The 20,419-nt window shown below is 50.9% G+C and overlaps 1 protein-coding gene across 1 annotated transcript in view; it reads right to left on the reverse strand.

Annotated features, from left to right (window-relative positions):
• cacna1ia (calcium voltage-gated channel subunit alpha1 Ia) overlaps window positions 1-20,419 on the reverse strand; it is a 184,674-nt gene that overhangs the window by 23,673 nt on the left and 140,582 nt on the right. The window contains exons 21-24 of the mRNA XM_055662956.1: window positions 10,721-10,846; window positions 8,253-8,342; window positions 5,596-5,788; window positions 2,978-3,129 (exon numbers count right to left, since the gene is read on the reverse strand). Coding sequence (XP_055518931.1) covers window positions 2,978-3,129; window positions 5,596-5,788; window positions 8,253-8,342; window positions 10,721-10,846 — 561 coding nt within the window. The remainder of the gene's footprint in view (window positions 1-2,977; window positions 3,130-5,595; window positions 5,789-8,252; window positions 8,343-10,720; window positions 10,847-20,419) is intronic.

A 20,419-nucleotide genomic window follows, 5' to 3' on the forward strand; every position in this document is an offset into this window, starting at 1 on the left:
AGGGGTTTTACTTGCTGCAGCACAACAGAATATGTAAACATAGTGCATAACAGGAGAAAAAGACAAAAAAAGTTCAGTGTGTATATGTACACATACACACATTCTCACAAAACAATTATAGTGCAATCATAATAGTCTGTTGTAGTTCAGAGCGTATTTGCTGTAGTGTTTAATAGCCTGATGGCCGTAGGGAAGAAGCTGTTCCTGAACCTGGACGTTACAGTTTACAGGCTCCTGTACATTCTTCCCGATGGCAGTGGTGAAATGAGTGTGTGGCAAGGATAGTGTGGGTCTCTGATGATGTTGTGGCAGCGACTTCGATAAATCCCTTCGATGGTGGGGATGGTTTGGGAACAGCTCCATCCAAGAGCACAAGAAATTGCAGCAAGTAGTTTTGGAGAAGCAGCATAGAAACAGGCCCTTCGGCCCACCGGGTCCATGCCGACCATCGATCACCCGTCTATGTTATCCCACTTTCTCATCCACTCCCGACACACGATGGGGCAATTTACAGAAAGCCTATTAACCTACAAACCCCCACGTCTTTGGGAAGTGGGAGAAAACCCACCCAATCACAGGTAGAACATGCAAACTCCACACAGACAGCACCCGAGGTTAGAATCGAACCCGGGTCTCTGGTGCTGTGAGGCAGCAGCTCTTTGGTGCTCTATTACACTTGTGCTGCTGCAAGTAAGAATTTAATTATTCCGTTTTGGGGCATATAACAATAAAACACTCTCGATTCTCGACTCTTGTATGGAACATGACTTCATCTATTGCAGTGCTTTTCCCCATTGACTCCAGCTCTAACAAGGAGCCTTGGAGCTAGATTAGGTCAACTCCCGAGACGTCAAGTGGGCCCCCTGTATCAAGTGGGCCCCTGATGAAGTGGGCCCCCTTTGTGTCCTGGCGACCAATATTTTTAGACCCAGTACGCCACTGTTTCCACTGACTGGTTAGCACGCAGCAAAAGCTTTCCACTGTACCTCGACACATAAACTAAACTGGAGTCATGTAGCACTAGCAAAAAAAGTCAGAGAATCGGTTGGCAAATCATTGGTAAACGTTGCCTAATAGATCAAAGACACTTCCTGCCACCTCCATGATTGAGCGTGGATCAATGGGCTGCTAATTAGTAGGATTGGATTTATCCAGCTCATTGTGGACAGAATGTACTTAAGCCACTAATACATCTTATTACTTGTGTAATTATTCTGCAGATTAAAACATCACAGTTCAAAAGAACAAATATCAAATTAACCTGAAAACACAGCTAAAGCTTAACTACATCCCTACCTCAATGATTTCATTAGATTTAACATGCTGGTGTTCCCTGGAGTATGCTCCACTTAACATTTTAAGCATCTTTTTTTCCAGAGTGCTTCACAATTCTCCATTTTTCAAGTTGATGGTGATTTAGCTTTCTGCGTTCCCCTTCCCTCGTCCGTCTCTGTCCCTGCATTATCCGCCCACTCTTTCCCCGCTTTATCTCTCCCTCCCTCTCTCTCTCACTATCACTTTCTCATTCCACCCTCAATCTCTCTCCCTTCTCCCTCACTCGCTCCTCTCAACCTTGTTCATCACGTCACTCTTCCTATGTTTTTTCCTCTCGTGCTCATTTTCTCCTTCTCCTTCCTTCCCTCCCTCCCTCCCTCCCTCCCTCCCTCCCTCCCTCCCTCCCTCCCTCCCTCCCTCCCTCCCTCCCTCCCTCCCTCCCTTCCTTCCTCCCTCCTTCCTTCCCTCCCTTCTTCCTTCCTCCCTCCCTCCCTCCCTCCCTTCCTTCCTTCCTCCCTCCCTTCCTCTCCTCCCTCCCTCCCTCCCTCCCTCCCTTCCTTCCTTCCTTCCCCCCCTTCCTTCCTTCCTTCCCCCCATCACTCCCTCACCACTTCCCTCTTCTCCTCCACCCTCTCTCCGTTCCACCTTCTCCTTCATCCTCCTGGGGGGATAGGTTTGTATGTTCATAAGTGATCGGAGCAGAGTTAGGCCACTCGGCCCATCAAGTCCACCCCACCATTCGATCATGGCTGATCCATCTCTCCGGCCTCACCCCATTCTCCTGCCTTCTCCCCATAACCCCCAACACCTGTACTGTCAACCTTCAATCTTTGGCGGTGCTGGCTCGAAGGGGCTGAATTGCCCACTCCAGCACCTATTGTCTATTGTCTTTCTGTCTCACCCTCTCACTACATCAGCCTCGTACTCTCACTCCAATTGTCCCCCTCTGTCCCCCACTCCTGCCTGTCTCAGTCCCTCCCGACCACTCACCAACTCACTCCCTCTCTCTCTCTCTCTCTCCTTAGCTCGTGGGGTGACGCCTGTATGGTCGTGAGTAGTCGCCCAAAGAGTCGTACCTTTTTCTGGTCGCCGCTGGATTTTCAACATGTTGAAGATTTTTGGAGACCTGCTACGACTGTGACGGCAAGTCGGCCGAAAAAAATCTTGTAAGTGGGACAGGCCGTTTATTTTCCCTTGTTCTAAGTCCCTCTCCAGCTCCCCTCATTCCCAGCCACTCCCTCCCTTCATGCCTTAAATACACTCCCCATTGCTCCTGCCTCGAAGCGCCAGACCCGGGGTTCGATCCTGACCACGGGTGCTGTCTGCGTGGAGTTTGCACGTTCTCCCTGTGATGTTCTCTCCGGGTGCTGCGGTTTCCAAAGACGTGCGTGTTTGTAGGCCAATTGGCTTTAGTAGATTGTCCCTGGTGTGTAGGGCAGAACTAGCATACGGGGTGATCGATGGCCAGCATGAACCCGGTGGGCCGAAGGGCCTGTTTCAATGCCGTGTCTCCAAAAATGGTGGGATTCTAACTCAGGTCTCCAGATCACCAGTCTAGCTCTCTTGAAATCTAGACCCAGTAGATCATCGGTTGGGCACCAATGCCTATCAGGACCAATATATATAATAGCAGGCCCAACCATGAGGACCTGTTTATCGGTGAGACGGCGGGAGGACAAGGTTGAAGGGGAGGCGTGCGTACCTTGGGTTGGCTGTAGTGTTCCAGGGACATGGTGATCACGTTGATGCAGATGGTGAAGGTGATGAAGAGGTCCAGGTAGTGGCTCGTAAACAAGGTGTGGATGAAGAGGCGCACTGGTGAGTAGGCAGCATAGTAGGGCAGGCGCTGGGCTTCTGGTGTGGCCAGGGCCAACATCGGGGGGGGGGGGGGGGGGGGGGGGGGTGGAAGGGAACAAACAGCAGCCGGTTAGTACTCTGATACCCCCTTGCCCAGCTTCCTCAACGTTACACCTCCACCCCATTGCCCTGTCATGGTGAGTGAGGGTCTATGGCCTGTGCTGTGAAGAGTTAAGGGCCTGTCCCCACTATTGGGGTTGGGAGTGGAGGTGGGTGGTGGGTTGACGGTGGGGATACTCGCTGGGTGGGGCAGGGGCGTGGAGGTGAGGGGCTGGGGGTGGGAGCTGGGGGGGGAGGGCTGGGGGTGGGAGCGGGGAGGGGGGGAGGGGCTGGGGGTGGGAGCGGGGGAGGGGGCTGGGGGTAGGAGCGGGGGAGGGGGTGGGGAGAGTGGGGGGAGGGGCTGGGTGTGGGAGCAGGGAACCAGGGGGAAGGGAGCGGGGGGAGGGGCTGGGGGTGGAGAGCGGGGGAGGGGCTGTCTTTACTTTTGGGAGGGGGAGGGGCTGGGGGGGGGTGAGGGGGGGAGGGGCTGGGGGTGGGGTGGGGGGAGCGGGGGAGGGGCGGGGGAAGGGACACGGGGGGAGGGTCCAGGGGGTGGGAGTGGGGGGAGGGGCTGGGGAAGGGGGCGGGGGAGGGGCTGGGGAAGGGAGCGGGGGAGGGGCTGGGGGTGGGAGCGGCTGAGGGGGCTGGGGAAGGGAGCGGGGGGGGAGGGGCTGGGGGGGGGAGCGGGGGAGGGGCTGGGGGTGGGAGCGGGGGAGGGCTGGGGGGGGGAGCGGGGGAAACATTCTTTAATGGGAGTTTAGAGAGGGAGGGAACAGGGGGGGGGGGGGGGGAGGGGATAGGGGGCTGGGGGGGGAATGGGGGAGGGGGTGGGGGTGGGCTGGGGGGGGGAGGGGCTGGGGGTGGGAGCGGGGGGAGGGGGGGGGGGTGGAGGGGTAGGGGGGGGTCCTGGGGGGTGGGGAGCGGGTTAAGGAGGGGGTGGGGAGGGGGGGGGGGGGGGGGGGTGGGGAGCGGGGGAGATGTGGGGGTGGGGGGGGGGGGGGGGTGGGGTGGGGGGGGGGGGTGGGGGGTGGGGGTGGGAGGGGGGGGGAGGGGGTGGGGGGGGAGGGGGGGGGGGGTGGGCGGGGGGGAGGGGGGGGGGGGGGGGCGGGGAGGGGCTGGGGAAGGGAGCGGGGGAGGGGGTGGGAGTGGGGGAGGAGGGGGGGGGAGGGGCGGGGGAGGGGTGGGGGGGGTGGTGACGCGGGGGGGGGGGGGGGTGGGGAGAGCGGGGGGGCAGGGGTGGGGGGGCTGGGGGTGGGGAATGGGGGAGGGGCTGGGGGTGTGGGAGGGGGGTGGGGGAGAGGCTGGGGGTGGGAGTGGGGGAGGGCTGGGGGTGGGAGTGGGGGAGAGGGCTGGGGGTGGGAGTGGGGGAGAGGCTGGGCTGGGGGGTGGGAGTGGGGGAGGGGCTGGGGTGGGTGGGGGGGGGGAGGGGGGGGGCTGGGGGGGAGGGGGAGGGCTGGGGGTGGGAGTGGGGGGAGGGGTTGGGGGTGGGGAGCGGGGGAGAGGCTGGGGGGTGGGGGAGGGGGGGGGTGGGGTTGGGGGGGGAGTGGGGGGAGGGGCTGGGGGGAAGGCTGGGGGTGGGGAGCGGGGGAGGGGTTGGGGGGGGGGAGCGGGGGAGGGGTTGGGGGGGGGGAGCGGGGGAGGGGCTGGGGAAGGGGGTGGGGGGGAGGGGCTGGGGGTGGGAGCGGGGGAGGGGCTGGGTGGGGAGGGGGGGAGGGGGGGGGGGCGGGGGAGGGGCTGGGGGGGGAGGGGCGGGGGCTGGGGAGGGAGCGGGGGGGGGGGTGGGGCTGGGGGGGGATGGGGGGGAGGGGCTGGGGTGGGAGGGGGGGGGGGGCTGGGGGGTGGGAGGGGGGGGGAGGGGCTGGGGGGGGGGAAGGGGGGAGGAGAAGAGGAGGAGGGGGTGGGGGAGGGGGGGGGGGGGGAATGGGGTGGGGCTGGGGGGGGGAATGGGGGAGGGGCTGGGGGGTGGGGGGGGGAGGGCTGGGGGTGGGAATGGGGGAGGGGCTGGGGGGGGAATGGGGGAGGGGCTGGGGGTGGGAGGGGGAGAATGTGGGGGGGGGGGCTGGGGGTGGGAACGGGGGAGGGGCTGGGGGGTGGGATGGGGGGGAGGGGCTGGGGGTGGGAGCGGGGGGGGGGGCTGGGGGGGGGAGCGGGGGAGGGGCTGGGGTGAAGGGGGGGGGGGGGGGGGGGCTGGGGGTGGGGGTGGGGGGGGGGCTGGGGGTGGGGATGGGGGAGGGGCTGGGGGTGGGAATGGGGGAGGGCTGGGGGGTGGGAGCGGGGGAGGGGCTGGGGGGGGAAGCGGGGGAGGGGCTGGGGGGGGGAGGGGCTGGGGAAGGGGCTGGGGGAGGGGCTGGGGGGGAGGGGGGGGGGCTGGTGTTAGGAGCAGGGGAGGGGCTGGGGTTGGGCGAGACGGTACTGGCTCCTTACTCCTGCGTTTCTTCTCCAGCCTGCGCAACCGTTTCTCCTCCCGCCGCTGCGCCTCCTCGGCCTCCTGGTGCTGCCGGCACTTGTGGAAGTTCTCCACCACCACACCGACAAACATGTTGAGCACAAAGAAGCTGACGATGAGCAGGAAGGAGATGAAGTAGAGCAGCATCCAAGGGTTGTTGTTGATGACGGGCTACAAGACAAGATTACAGCCGTCACGTTTGCTGTCCCTGACTCATGAGTTTATCAGTTTAGTTTATTGCCACGTGCACACGATAGAGGCAGGAAACATGTTCCTGATGTTGGGGGAGTCCAGAACCAGGGGCCACAGTTTAAGAATAATGGGTAAGTCATTTAGAACGGAGAAAAGAGAAAAAAGAGGAAAAAAAAGAGAGAGGGGAAAGGAGAGAAAAGAGAGAGACAAGAGGAAAGAACGAGAAGAAAAAAGTTGAAAGTGAGAGGAAAGTGAGAGGAAAAAGAGGGAAAAGAGGAAAATGAGAGAGTAAAGAGAGAGAGAGGAGAGGAAAATGAGAGAAAGGAAAATGAGGAAGAGAGTGAGAAAGAGAGAGAGAGAGAGGGGTGGGGGAAGAGGAAGGAGAGAAAGAGAGATGGGGAGAGAGGGAGGGAGGGAGAGATGGAGGGGTGGGGAAGCTTGTCACATACCCGCTAACAATGAGAACAAGAGAGAAAGACAAAGAATTAAACATAACAAGGGCAGAGGTTAGTAAAGAGATTGGATGCAACAAATATTGGCCAGCAAGAAGCAGAGTCGATGGAGGGGCAATAAGGCACAATAGGCAAGGAGGGAGCTTGCAACGGAGGGCATGCATGTCACTGTAAATGCAGGTAAGTATCTACAGACCTGGCTGCAGCCCAACTTGCTCATCTCAGGCATAAACTGAGTTAAATCTTTCAGCCCATTTGCAAGATCTATTTTATAGCTTAATTAGTTTTATAACCTTATGTCTTATCCATCTGTTATGAGAATCCTTCTATTCTACAGAAGGACCTGCAATGTCACTGGTATATAGGAATCCAATCAGAGCAATAAGAAAACGGCTGGAGCTGTTACTGATATTGAAATAAATCACTTAAGATGGTTAAATATTTTGGATTAAACAATTTTTAATTGTAATCGGCACTTTGCAATTATTTGCAATTTTTTTAATGACTACAGCAGGGATTGGCATGGTGGCGCAGCGGTAGAGTTGCTGCCTCACAGCGCAGGAGACCTGGGTTCGATCCTGACTACAGGCGCTGTCTGTACGGAGTTTGTACGTTCTCCTTGCGAGCTGCGTGGGTTTTCTCCGGGAGCTCCGGTTTCCTGCCACACTCCAAAGACGTGCAGGTCTGCAGGCTCATTGGCTTGGTAAAATTGTCAATTGTTAATAGTGTGCGTAGGATAGTGTTAGTGTGCGAGGATCGCTGGTCGGCACGGTCTCGGTGGGCAGAAGGGCCTGTTTCCGCGCTGCTGTCTCGAAGGGCCGAATGGCCTCCTCCTGCACCTATTTTCTATGTTTCTATCTCTAAACTAAACTAAACAAAAAACTATAGTCTGAAGAAGGGTCTCGACACGAAACATCACCCATTCCTTCTCTCCAGAGATGCTGCCTGTCCTGCTGAGTTACTCCAGCATTTTGTGTCTTTCTTTGATTTAAACCAGCATCTGCAGTTCTTTCATACACATAAACTAAATCTATAGGTGCCATGAGACACTTTGCGGAGATTTGACTAACATTTAACATCGAAGAACAGGGGGAGACACAGAGGCGGGTGATGAAAGCCCTAGTGAACTCCCCCCCCCCCCCCCCCGCTTCATGTTACTGGGGTGGGGGGGAAATAGTCCCAGCAATTCATATGCATTGCGATTATTTTTGCAACGTGATGCCACATCATCTACACATGTGCCAAGTAATACGATGCAAACATAAAATTTAAAAAATGACAATGTGTAAATCTTAGTTTAGTTTAGTTTCGACATGTAGCGTGGAAACAGGCCCTTCGGCACTCCGCATCCACGCCGATCAGCGATCAGTCCATGCACTAGATCTATCTTACAGATAGACACAAAAAGCTGGAGTAAAGGCCCAGTCCCGCTTTCCCGAGTTACACACGAACTCTCCAGAGTTTTCCCCTTGATTCGAACGCGGCGAATTACGGTAATAGCCGTTCGTAGGTACGCGGGGCTATTTTTTTAACTCGTGGATAATTTTCAACATGTTGGAAAAACCTTCCGACTTACCTGAAGCCCCGAGTTCCTACGGCTGGCGTTACAAGCCTCTACGAAACATCTACGGACTCCTACGGACTCGCTACCGACATTCCCCGAAATTCCCCGAGTCCAAATCAAGGGGAAAACTTGGGAGAGTTCGTCAGTAACTCTGGAAAGTGGGACAGGGCCTTTAGCCTGCAGGAAAGGCAGCATCTCTGGAGAGAAGGAATGGGTGACGTTTCGGGTCTCCAGCGCTGTAAGCGTGGCGACTCTACCGCTGCGCCGCCGTGGCGCCCTGAATCATTGCTGTAAGCTGGATCCAATATAAATGCATTATAAATCCAATCCAATGTAATCATTGGGGTAAAGCTGCTGTTTTACAAGCGGCAATGCCCTCTGTGGCTAAAGAGCTGCCTTGATTTTAACCATTCCTTTCTCCCATTACCTGCTGGTCGATGGACACGGCGTCCAGCCCGTGGTACATGATGTTGACCCAGCCATCTTTCGAAGCGAGCACAAAGAGGGACATCAGAGCCTGTTGTAGGGAGACACAGACACTGCTTTCAAAATGAGAAATACACTGCTACAAGCTTGACAGCATCAGACGATCACAGCACAGCCTGGAGTAACGTCTGGCCTGCTAACTAGGCCCCTTGCACCTGACATCCACTCTTACTAGAGTTCATATTCTTCATATATATTGTTTATATAACTTCACGTTAATCACATTAAGAGGTATATCAGTGTATATTGATCACAATGGGCTATATATCAGTGTATATTGATCACTATGGGTTATATATCAGTGTATATTGATCACTATGGGTTATATATCAGTGTATATTGATCACTATGGGTTATATATCAGTGTATATTGATCACTATGGGTTATATATCAGTGTATATTGATCACTCACTATGGGTTATATATCAGTGTATATTGATCACTATGGGTTATATATCAGTGTATATTGATCACTATGGGCTATATATCAGTGTATATTGATCACTATGGGCTATATATCAGTGTATATTGATCACTATGGGTTATATATCAGTGTATATTGATCACTATGGGTTATATATCAGTGTATATTGATCACTATGGGTTGTATATCAGTGTATATTGATCACTATTGGTTGTATATCAGTGTATATTGATCACTATGGGTTGTATATCAGTGTATATTGATCACTATGGGTTGTATATCAGTGTATATTGATCACTATGGGTTATATATCAGTGTATATTGATCACTATTGGTTGTATATCAGTGTATATTGATCACTATGGGTTGATACCACCAATTGCAATCAATAAATTGATATACCACCTATTATGATCAATAATCACTAATATACCACTCGTGGTGATCAATATACATGAATATACCATCCATGGTGATCAAGATACACAAATTATCCACCCGTAGTGATCAATAATCACTGATATACCTCCTATTGTGATCAATGTATACCAATGCACAACCATTGTAATCCATATACACAGATATGCAACTCATAGTGATCAATATTCACCATCAGGTAGAAGGTACAGGAGCCTGAAATCTGCAACATCCAGGTTCAGGAACAGCGTCTTCCCCACAGCCATCAGACTATTAAACACAACTTCAAAGAAACTCAGAACTATAACAGCCTGTTGCACTTGATCTGTTTATTTATGTGTGTGTATATATATATTCCATGGTATATGGTCACACTGATCTGATCTGAACTGTATTTATGCCTAAATGTTCTGTTGTGCTGAAGCAAAGCAAGAATTTCATTGTCCTATCTGGGACACATGACAATAAACTCTCTTGACTCTTGGAAACAAAAGAAGCTTAGAATGTTGCAGGTGGGGAAGGCAGCAAAGTGTGGTAGGGTAAAACAAGGGTGACTACAGAGATAAGTTATGAAGAAGGTTATCTGGTCAAAGAGTGAATGGGAGCAGCTAGAGATTGAGAACATAGACAATAAAATGTTTGAGTATTGGCCCCGTTATCAGTATTAACTGATATTGTATCCATTGATCAATACTTACACGCACACCACCCATTAGTCATTGAGAGATACAGTGTGGAAACAGGGGCTTCAGCCCACACCGGCAAACATGTCCCAGCTGCACTAGTCCCACCCGCCCTCGTTTGGTCCATATCCCTCCAAACCTGCCCTATCCATGTACCTGTCTAACTGTTTCTTAAACACTGGGGTAGTCCCAGCCTCAACTACCTCCACTGGCAGCTCGTTCCATACACCCACCACCCTTTGTGTGAAAAAGTTACCCCTCAGATTCTTATTAAATCTTTTCCCCTTCACCTTAAACCTATGTGCTCTGGTCCTCGATTCCCCTACTCTGGGCAAGGAATTCTGTGCATCTACCCGATCTATTCCTTTCATGATTTTATACACCTCAATAAGATCACCCCTCATCCTCCTGCACTCCAAGGATTAGCGCCCCAGCCTACTCAACCTCTCCCTATAACTAGCCCTGGCAACATCCTTGTATATCTTCTCTGTACCCTTTCCAGCTTGACAACATCTTTCCTACAACCACATGGTGCCCAGAACTGAACAGTCTGAAGAAGGGTCTCGACCCAAAACGTCACCTATTCCTTCTCTCCAGAGATACAGCCTGTCCCTCTGAGTTACTCCAGCATTTTGTATCTATCAAGTCAAGTCACATTTATTTATATAGCACATTTAAAAAACAACTCTCGTTGGCCAAAGTGCTTTACATTTGTTATAAGAATAGTATAAATGTTTTAAACCAGCATCTGCAGTTCCTTCCCACACATTAAGTGTTCAGCCCATTACTGCCAGTAACCAATATTTACTGGATATGCTGCTATTTTCCACGCATTGACTTGAAATAATAGACTGGAGGAGAGGCACCAATTGTGAATTCTGTACCTGTCCAAGGTTGTCAAAGTTGTACTTGTGATGCATCCACTTGTAGTTGGCCAACAAACAGTCTGACCTGTTGGTGACATTGCGAGTGTCCTGGCCCTGGCAGTAGTAAAACTTGCCTTTGAAGAGCTGTAAAGTGTAAAGGACAATGTTAATGGTGTGATTATTGTCACATTATCCCCGAGGTGAAGATTAAGGAGGAAACCCTGGTCTGATTCACTGACTGGCAAGATGGCGGCTGTGTTATTTTTGTACCCTTACAATTATCCCAAGGAGTGGATTTGGACACGTGTTGGTGGTCGGGCCAGTCTGATGAGGGATTCCTACCCGGAACGTCGCCTATCCACGTTATCCAGAGATCCAAGCGCAGACTGGAAGATCGTTTCGCTGAACAGTTCACCTTGGCCTATGCAATCTCCCGGTTGCCAAACAACCTAAACTTCGCCTATTCCTTTTCTCCAGAGATGATGTCATGACCCGCCGAGTTACTCCAGCTTTTTGTGTCTTTCTTTGGTTTCAACCAGCATCTGCAGTTCCTTCCTACATATTAACTCCCCTTCCCGTTCCCATAGCGACCATTTTGTCCTGGGCCTCCACCACTGTCAGAGTGAGGCCTAGCGCAAATTGGAGGAACAGCACTTCATATTTCGCTTGGGCAGCTTACAACCCAGCGGTATGAATATTGATTTCTCTAATTTCATGTAAACTTTGCATTCCCTCTCTCTCTCTGTGCCTCCCCCGCCTTCGGCCTCCTGCCACTTTTGCTGGTCGTATTCCTTCATTTTCACCTCTTCCACAGCCAACAATGGACCTTTGTGGGCTCCACCTCTCCTTGGCCATCGGTGCCGGCTCTGATTCGATCTGTACCTTTTCATACCGTTTCCCTCTCCCCTGACTCTCAGTCTGAAGAAGGGTCTCGAAACGTCACCTATTCCTACTCTCCAGCGATGCTGCCTGACCCGCTGAGCCGTCATTTTGTGTCTATCTTTGGTGTAAACTAGCATCTGCAGTTCCTTCCTACACATTCTCCTGAGATGCTACCTGACCTGCTGAGTTACTCCGGCACATTGTGTCTAGAATTGAATGCCTTTTATTGTCATGCAAACAGCTTGGTTTGAACAAAATTGCATTTTCTACAGTCTTAACATTACAAAAAAAACCAAGACACACACTTAACACAATTTATACAAACATCCATCACAGTGAATCCCCAACACCTCCTCACTGTGATGGAAGGCAAAAGTCTTATCTCTTCCCTTTGTTCTTCTCCCGTGGTCCAGCAGTCCAACAGCAGCGTCGAGGTGACTGGGGCTCCTGATGTTAAAGCCCCCGGCGTGCGATTGCAAGTCCCACGGCAGTTTATACCGCGCCGGGCGATGTTAGGCCCTGCTCCGAGTCCTTTAAACCCCGCGATCCCGGTGGGAGAAGTTGCCGTTGCGGGAGCTCCAAAAAGCGGTCTCCCACCAGGGACCCACGAGCTCCCGATGTTACCGTCCACCGGGCCTGTGGCTGGAGCCTCCGAAGCTCCGAAGTCGGGTTGCAGCCGCGCGCCACCACAACTCTCCCCGCTCCGAAGTCGGCCAGCTCCGCGCCTGGAGCCCTCAGGTCGGTTCCGGCCGGCTCCACGATGTTAGCGCGATGTTAGGCCCAACGACACCGGAGACCTGACAAGGGAAAAGTCAGGTCTCCGATATAGTTGGTATCTGCAGTTCTATGTTTATACGACTTGATTGCCCCGATCAATTCAATAGACAATAGACAATTGGTGCAGGAGTAGGCCATTCGGCCCTTCGAGCCATTCAATGTGATCATGGCTGATCATCCCCAATCAGTACCCCGTTCCTGCCTTATCGCCATATCCCCATGACTCCGCTATTTTTAAGAGACCTATCTAGCTCAATTCCATCCCATCTCTTGTGTGGAGAGCAGGGATGGGGGTAATCTTGGACAAGAGTTCCTGGGTGGTCACAGCTCATCTATACAATGGGAGACGTCCCCCTCGTACTGGGCAGGAATCCCTACAAGCTGGGAAGCTGGAATTACGTCAATTTCCACCGTCCAGTTATGAAAAGGAAGTGCTCCAAATGTGTAGCAGACCGGTCAGCATCTGTGGAAGGATAAGCAAGTGTGACACTCGGAGTCGATGACATTTTTATCAGTTCGGAGCTTTAGTACTGGGCCGTCATTGGGCTGGATGAGACAGCCAAATAATGTTGATGTGGCCCAAAATAGTTAGAGACAAGCCTTGGAAAAGATTCGAGAGGTTTGCATCGACTTCCATTATTAATTCTGTTTAATAGGAACCTGAGGGGTAACTTTCTCACACAAAGAATGGTAGGTGTATGTAACGAGAAATGGCAGAGGAGGTAGTCGGGGCAGGAACGTTTACGAAACATTAAGACAGGTAAATGGATAGGACAGGTTTAGAGGAATATGGACCACATGCAGGCAGGTGGGACAAGTGTAGATGGGACATGTTGGTCGTTGTGGGCACGTTGGGCAGAAGGGCCTGTTTCCACACTGTATCACTCTGCCCCGCTGAGTTACTCCAGCACTTTGTGTGTATCTTTTACAGAGTATAGACATTTGGACGTTATGTTACAGTTGATGTGTTTGCATTTGGAGTGTAGACTGTACGTAGGCAGGAACTGCAGATGCTGGTTTACAACAAAGATAGACACAGAATGCTGAAGTAACTCAGCGGGACAGGCAGTACCTCTGGAGAGAAGGAATGGGTGACGTTTTGATTCGGGTCTCAAGCCGAAAAACATCACCCACTCCTTCTATCCTGAGACGCTGCCTGTCCCGCTGAGTTACTCCAGCGTTTTGTGGTTTGTCTTTGGAGTATATACATTTGTGTCTACCTTAAGAATAATCCTTTTCCTCTCTCTTTAGGGTTGGTTAATGCGGCAGTAGGCCTCTGGGCATTACAGATTAACCGCAAGCCACAGAGGACTCATCATTAATGTCAGCTCGACGACAGGAGACTATTCACTTGAGCTGCCTCACGTGTGCTGTGACAGGGGCCTGAAGAGATTGTACAGCCCACTTCCTGCCTGCCTGCCTGATGCACACTGCAGCCCATCAGTGTCGACAGACGGCAGCTCCTCTGTGCTTTAGGGAGTCGGTAATTAAAACAATTACTTACTAATTCGTGAAGATCTTGAAAAGGGCACGGTGGATATGACAACAGTGAGTCTGATTCAGGTCTAGCGAGGCATACACGAGAAACACTATCGTTTCGGTTGTGCAGTGGCATAATTGGATTATGTTTAAAACTACGCAAATGTCAGCACTGGCAGGCCCACACGTGCAGCTCAGCTCAGTTTAGTTTATAGTCACGTGTACCGAGGTACAGTGGAAAGCTTTTGTTGCGTGCTAACCAGTCAGCGGAAAAACAATATATAGAAACATAGAACATAGAAATTAGGTGCAGGAGTAGGCCATTAGGCCCTTCGAGCCTGCACCGCCATTCAATATGATCATGGCTGATCATCCAACTCAGTATCCCGTACCTGCCTTCTCTCCATACCCCCTGATCCCCTTAGCCACAAGGGCCACATCTAACTCCCTCTTAAATATAGCCAATGAACTGTGGCCTCAACTACCCTCTGTGGCAGAGAATTCCAGAGATTCACCACTCTCTGTGTGAAAAAAGTTCTTCTCATCTCGGTTTTAAAGGATTTTCCCCTTATCCTTAAGCTGTGACCCCTTGTCCTGGACTTCCCCAACATCGGGAACAATCTTCCTGCATCTAGCCTGTCCAACCCCTTATATGATTACCATCGAGCCATTTACAATGTACAGATACATGATAATGGAATAACATTTAGTGCAAGGTAAAGCCATTCAAAGAGAGTCTGAGTATCACCAATGAGGTAGATAGTAGAAACATAGAAAATAGGTGCAGGAGTAGGCCATTCGGCCCTTCGAGCCTGCACCGCCATTCAATATGATCATGGCTGATCATCCAACTCAGTATCCCGTACCTGCCTTCTCTCCATACCCCCTAATCCCTTTAGCCACAAGGGCCACACCTAACTCTCTCTTAAATATAGCTCTGGACTGCTCTCTAGTTGTGGTACGATGTGACAGTTCCTAAGTGGGACAGGGGCATGGCAAAGTTTGTCTCCGGCTGGATAAACCTATGGAAGTAGTTTAGTTTAGAGAAGCAGCATGGAAACAGGCCCTTCAGCCCACCGAGTTCATGCTATCCATTATCCGTTCACGCTATGTTATCCCAATGTTTTCCATTCACTCTCTACTTACAAAATTCTTAAGGGGTTGGACAGGCTAGATGCAGGAAGATTGTTCCCGATGTTAGGCAAGTCCAGGACAAGGGGTCACAGCTTAAGGATAAGGGGGAAATCCTTTAAAACAGGATGAGAAGAACTTTTTTCACACAGAGACCTGAATCTCTGGAACTCTCTGCCACAGGGGTAAGGCCTAAGAGGGAGTTGTGTGGCCCTTTGGGGATCAGGGGGTGGGAGAGAAGGCAGGTACGGGATACTGAGTTGGATGATCAGCCCATATTGAATGGCGGTGCAGGCTCGAGGGGCCGAATGGCTACTCCTGCACCTAATTTCTATGTTTCTATGTTTCTATAGCTGGGGGCAGTTTTTACAGAGACCTATTAACTTACAAACCTACTTGTCTTTGGGGTGTGGGAGGAAACCGGAGCACCCGGAGGAAACCCAGGCACTCACAGGGAGACCGTCTCAAACTGTCCTTGCATGTTTGTAGAACGAGTGTGAATGGGTGGACAAAAGTGCTGGAGAAACTCAGCGGGTGCAGCAGCATCTATGGAGCAAAGGAAATAGACAACGTTTCGGGCCGAAACCCTTCTTCAGACTGTGAACGGGTGATCGCTGGTCGGCGCGGACTCAGTGGGCAAGAGGGCCTGCTTCCACGCTGTATCTCTAAAGTCGAAAGAAAATTCTAACTTTAAACTCAGAGGTTTCAAGTGACCATGGTGAGATTTGGACGCATTGAGATTGAGAAGGAGGTGGTGTTGAGGCTCTTGAAGAAAATTACAGTTCAACGCTAGAGGGCATAGCTATAAGATGAGAGGAGAAAAGTTTAATGGAGAATTTTATGTGCGGAGTCCGTGGACCTAGTTGCCAGGGGTGGTTGTGGAGGCAGATACGATAGTGGTGTTTTAAGAGGCTTTTAGACAGGCAAATGGAAGCACAGGGGAACGAGGGAAATGGATCATGTATAGACTGATGAGATCAGTTCAGATTTTAATTTAGGTCCCAGGGCCGCACAATGGCGCAGCAGTAGAGTTGCTGCCTCTCAGCGCCAGAGACCCAGGTTCGATTCTGCCCATGGGTGCTTTTCTGCATGGAGTTTGTACGTTCTCCCCGTGACCTGCGTGGGTTTTCTACGGGATCTCTGGTTATCCTCCTACACTCCAAAGACGTGCAGGTTTGTAGGTTCACTGACTTGGTATAATTGTAAATTGTCCCTTGTGTGTGTAGGATAATGTTAGTGTGCGGGGATCGCTGGTCGGCGCGGACTCGGCGGGCCTGTTTCCGCGCTGTATCTCTAAACTAAACTAAACCATAGAGAGACACAAAATGCTGGAGTAACTCAGCGGTACAGGCAGCATCTCTGGAGCGAAGGAATGGTTGACGTTTCGAGTCGAGACCCTTCTTCAGCGTCAGAGGAGAGGGAAACGAAAGGGTTAAATAAGTAATTGCCTGCAAAAACACTTGGTAAAGTCTGGAGGACATGCTTGAAGATCATTCTTTTAGGTGTAGAGAGTGGTTGGAATTGAAGAATTCATGTAGGTGCTTTTAATATTGAACAAGCCAGTCCATTAGTAAATCTCTGGAGGAGCCTCTCATAACCCTCCAATGATTTTTGATTCACTATTAATAAATCTTGCCTGAAATTACTTGAGCACATGTTAAATTCTGGAACCGATGGAATTGTTACTGAAGCTAGTAGCTATCCAAAAATTCAGATTACTGAGGAGAATATATGTGCACTTCAAAACAAATCAAGTTGAGAACCAGGAAACATAGAAACATAGAAACATAGAAATTAGGTGCAGGAGTAGGCCATTCGGCCCTTCGAGCCTGCACCGCCATTCAATATGATCATGGCTGATCATCCAACTCAGTATCCCGTACCTGCCTTCTCTCCATACCCTCTGATCCCCTTGGCAACAAGGGCCAGATCTAACTCCCTCTTAAATATAGCCAATGAACTGGCCTCGACTACCCTCTGTGGCAGAGAGTTCCAGAGATTTACCACTCTCTGTGTGAAAAAAGTTCTCCTCATCTCGGTTCTAGAGGATTTCCCCCTTATCCTTAAGCTGTGACCCCTTGTCCTGGGCTTCCCCAACATCGGGAACAATCTTCCTGCATCTAGCCTGTCCAACCCCTTAAGAATTTTGTAAGTTTCTATAAGATCCCCTCTCAATCTCCTAAATTCTAGAGAGTATAAACCAAGTCTGTCCAGTCTTTCTTGATAAGACAGTCCTGACATCCTAGGAATCAGTCTGGTGAACCTTCTCTGCACTCCCTCTATGGCAATAATGTCCTTCCTCAGATTTGGAGACCAATCATGGAAACATAGGTATAAGGTGAGAACCAGCAATCGCGGCTGATCATCCAAAAGCAGTACCCCGTTCCGGCTTTTTACCCGTACCCCATGATTCCCTTAGGCCTAAGAGCTAGATCTAACTCTTTCTTGAAATACATCATGGAAGCAGGTTTAGAGATACAGTGTGGAAACAGGCCCTTTGGCCCACACTGGCCATCGATCACCCATTCACACTAGTTCTATGCTATCCCACTTTTTCATCCACTCCCTGCACACACTAGGGGCAATTTTTGAGAAGCCAATTAACCTACAAACCCGCTGATCTTGGGGATGTGGGAGGAAACTGGACCATCCGAAGGAAACCCATGCGGTCACAGGGAAAACATGCAAACTCCACATGGACAGCACCCGAGGTCAGAATTGAGCCAGCCCAGCTTTAGTTTAGTTTAGAGATATAGTATAGCATAAAACAGGCCCTTCGGCCCACCCAGCTCCTAGGAACCGGAGCTCCTGGAGAAAACCCACACAGGTCACGGAGAGAATGTACAAACTCTGTACAGACAGCTCCCGTAGTCAGGATCGAACGCTGGTCTCTGGTGCTGTGAGGCAGCAACTCTACCAGCTGTGCTGCCTAAGGCTGATCAACATCTCCATTGTGTTATGTCAAGCACTGCCAAGTCAGGGAGCTGCACTTGATGAATCATTTTGTTTATTCATTGGTCTAAATTATTGATGCCACGAGTTGAATCTCACTTCTCAAATGCTCTCCGCAAATCACCATCACATCAGTCTTTCTTTTAGTTTAGATTAGTTTGGAGATACAGCGTGGAAACAGGCCCTTCGGCCCACCGAGTCCATGCTGACCAGCAATCGCCCCGCACACCAGTTCTATCCTACACACTCGGGGCAAGTTACAGAAGCCAATTAACCTACAAACCCGCACGTCTTTGGGATGTGGGAGGAAACCGGAGCACCCGGAGACAACCCACGCGATCACAGGGAAAACGTACAAACTCGGTACAGACAGCAGCCGTAGTCAGGATCGAACCGGGCTCTCTGGTTTTGTGAGGCAGAAACTCTACCACTGCATCACCGTGCTGCCCCGATGGCTTCTATTTAATAGTAAGATTAAACGAGTACTTACCAGTACGAAGTTTGATCTGTATTTTATGAGGAGTTACGATGAGGGATTACGTGAAGAACCCACCCAGCGCGCAGGCGCGGCATACTTCCAAGCAGCGGTGTGGAATCACAGATAGGCACTAGTTGAAGTAAAGATAGTGAAGACCAACGAGACATTAGTCCGAATTTGATCTATATAATGAGGGTGGGAGCGGAGGGCACGTAATCCCTCATCGTAACTCCTCATAAAATACAGATCAAACTTCGTACTGGTAAGTACTCGTTTAATCTTACTATTTTACTTCGGAGTCACGTGAGTGACTACGTGAAGACTTCAAAGGTCTGTGATTTCAAACCGTGTAACAGTTATATCACTCACTGCCGAAAGATCATCGAGGGAGGAAGTGGTAGCTAGAGACCAACAAGTTTGTTTAGTTATAAAAGAAATATTTATTAACTATAACAAAAAACAAAATAGCTCCCATGGGCTTTAAATCATAACTTTGCGGTTTTTAAAACGGTATCCGCAAAGACGTCCTGTTCCATCAGCGGTTTGTTGTAAAATCGTTGGAATGTCGATTCCCTTGACCATCCCGCTGCTCTGAGGATGTGGTCGAGGGGAACCTGCATCCTATCCGCCGCTGAGGTGGACGCTGCCCTGGTTGAATGGGATTTAAAAACATTTGTGTTAATCCCTGCCATGCTGAGGACCTGTTTCAACCATCTGGATAATGTTTGGCTGGTTACCCGTCCAAAAGGCTTTCTGTGGCTAACCCATAAGGCTTTCTCTCTCCCTCTTAGCGTTTGGGTTGTGTCTAGATAATGATGAAGGTGGGTCACCACACACAGCCTAGGTTCTGGAGGGTAAGCCCAGAAGATCAACGGGGAGTTTGATGTACCTGGTCTACTTTGTTTTACCAACCCCGGCATGGTGAAAGTAATGGTATCTGGGGTGGTCACCATGTAGTTCAGATTTAGCTGATGGAGCGACTGAACCCTTTGAGCTGAGACAAGCGCCATGAGCATGAGGGTTTTGTAAGTGGCCTGTTCCAGGCTCAGGGATCCCACCGGAGGCCAACCTCGAAGGTGTGTGAGAACTACACTCACATCCCACATGTGAGTGTATCTAGGTGTAGGGGGTTTGGTATTAAAGATCCCCTTAAGGAGTCTGATGACTAGAGGGTGGGATCCCACACTATGCTGTTCTATCGGCATGAGGTATGCGGACAGTGCGCTCCGAGCCGTATTGATGGCACTGTAGCTCATCTTGAGATCATGGTGCAGGTGGGCCAGGAACTCCAGCACATCCGAGATCGAAGTCGTCTTGTAGGATGTCCCTGCGTCCAGACAGTACTGTTCCCATTTCCTGATGAAGGTCAGGTACTGTTTCTTGGTGGAAACTCGCAGGGATGCCGACATGGTGGTGATTGTTCTGTCTGATAACCCCAATCCCCGGTAAGGCCTGTTCAAAATCTGGAAACCAGGAGTTTCAATTTTTGGTGGCATGGATGGCTAATGCCAGTTACCGGGTGAGTCAATAATTGGGGGTGGTGTTGAAGGACCATTGGGGTCTCTACCACCATGTCGTGGAACATTGGGAACCATGGTTGGGTAGGCCAGTCGGGCACGACCAGAATGCCAGAGGCTGAGTCTGCCTGAATTTTCTGGAGTACCCGACTGATGAGGCAGAAGGGAGGGAAAGCATAGAAAAAGAAATTTCCCCAGTCCAGCGTGAAGGCATCTACCGCTGCTGCCTCTGGGTCTGGTTCCCAAGCCACATACATGGGTAGTTGGTGATTTAACCTAGACGCAAACAAATCTATATCTGGCGTACCATATTGCTTGATAATTTTAGCAAATAATTTTGGGTCCAACATCCATTCGATGTTGTCGTTGAATTTTCGTGACCTGGTGTCCGCCACTAAATTTAGCTTGCCTGGTAAATAGGCAGCTGATAGCCAAATATGTCTCTCGACACACCATTGCCAGATTATAGCAGTTAATTTGTCGCATGATACTGATTTAATG

This window comes from Leucoraja erinacea, chromosome 37 (genome assembly GCF_028641065.1).
Source record: "Leucoraja erinacea ecotype New England chromosome 37, Leri_hhj_1, whole genome shotgun sequence".
In the NCBI taxonomy this organism is placed as follows: Eukaryota; Metazoa; Chordata; class Chondrichthyes; order Rajiformes; family Rajidae; genus Leucoraja; species Leucoraja erinaceus.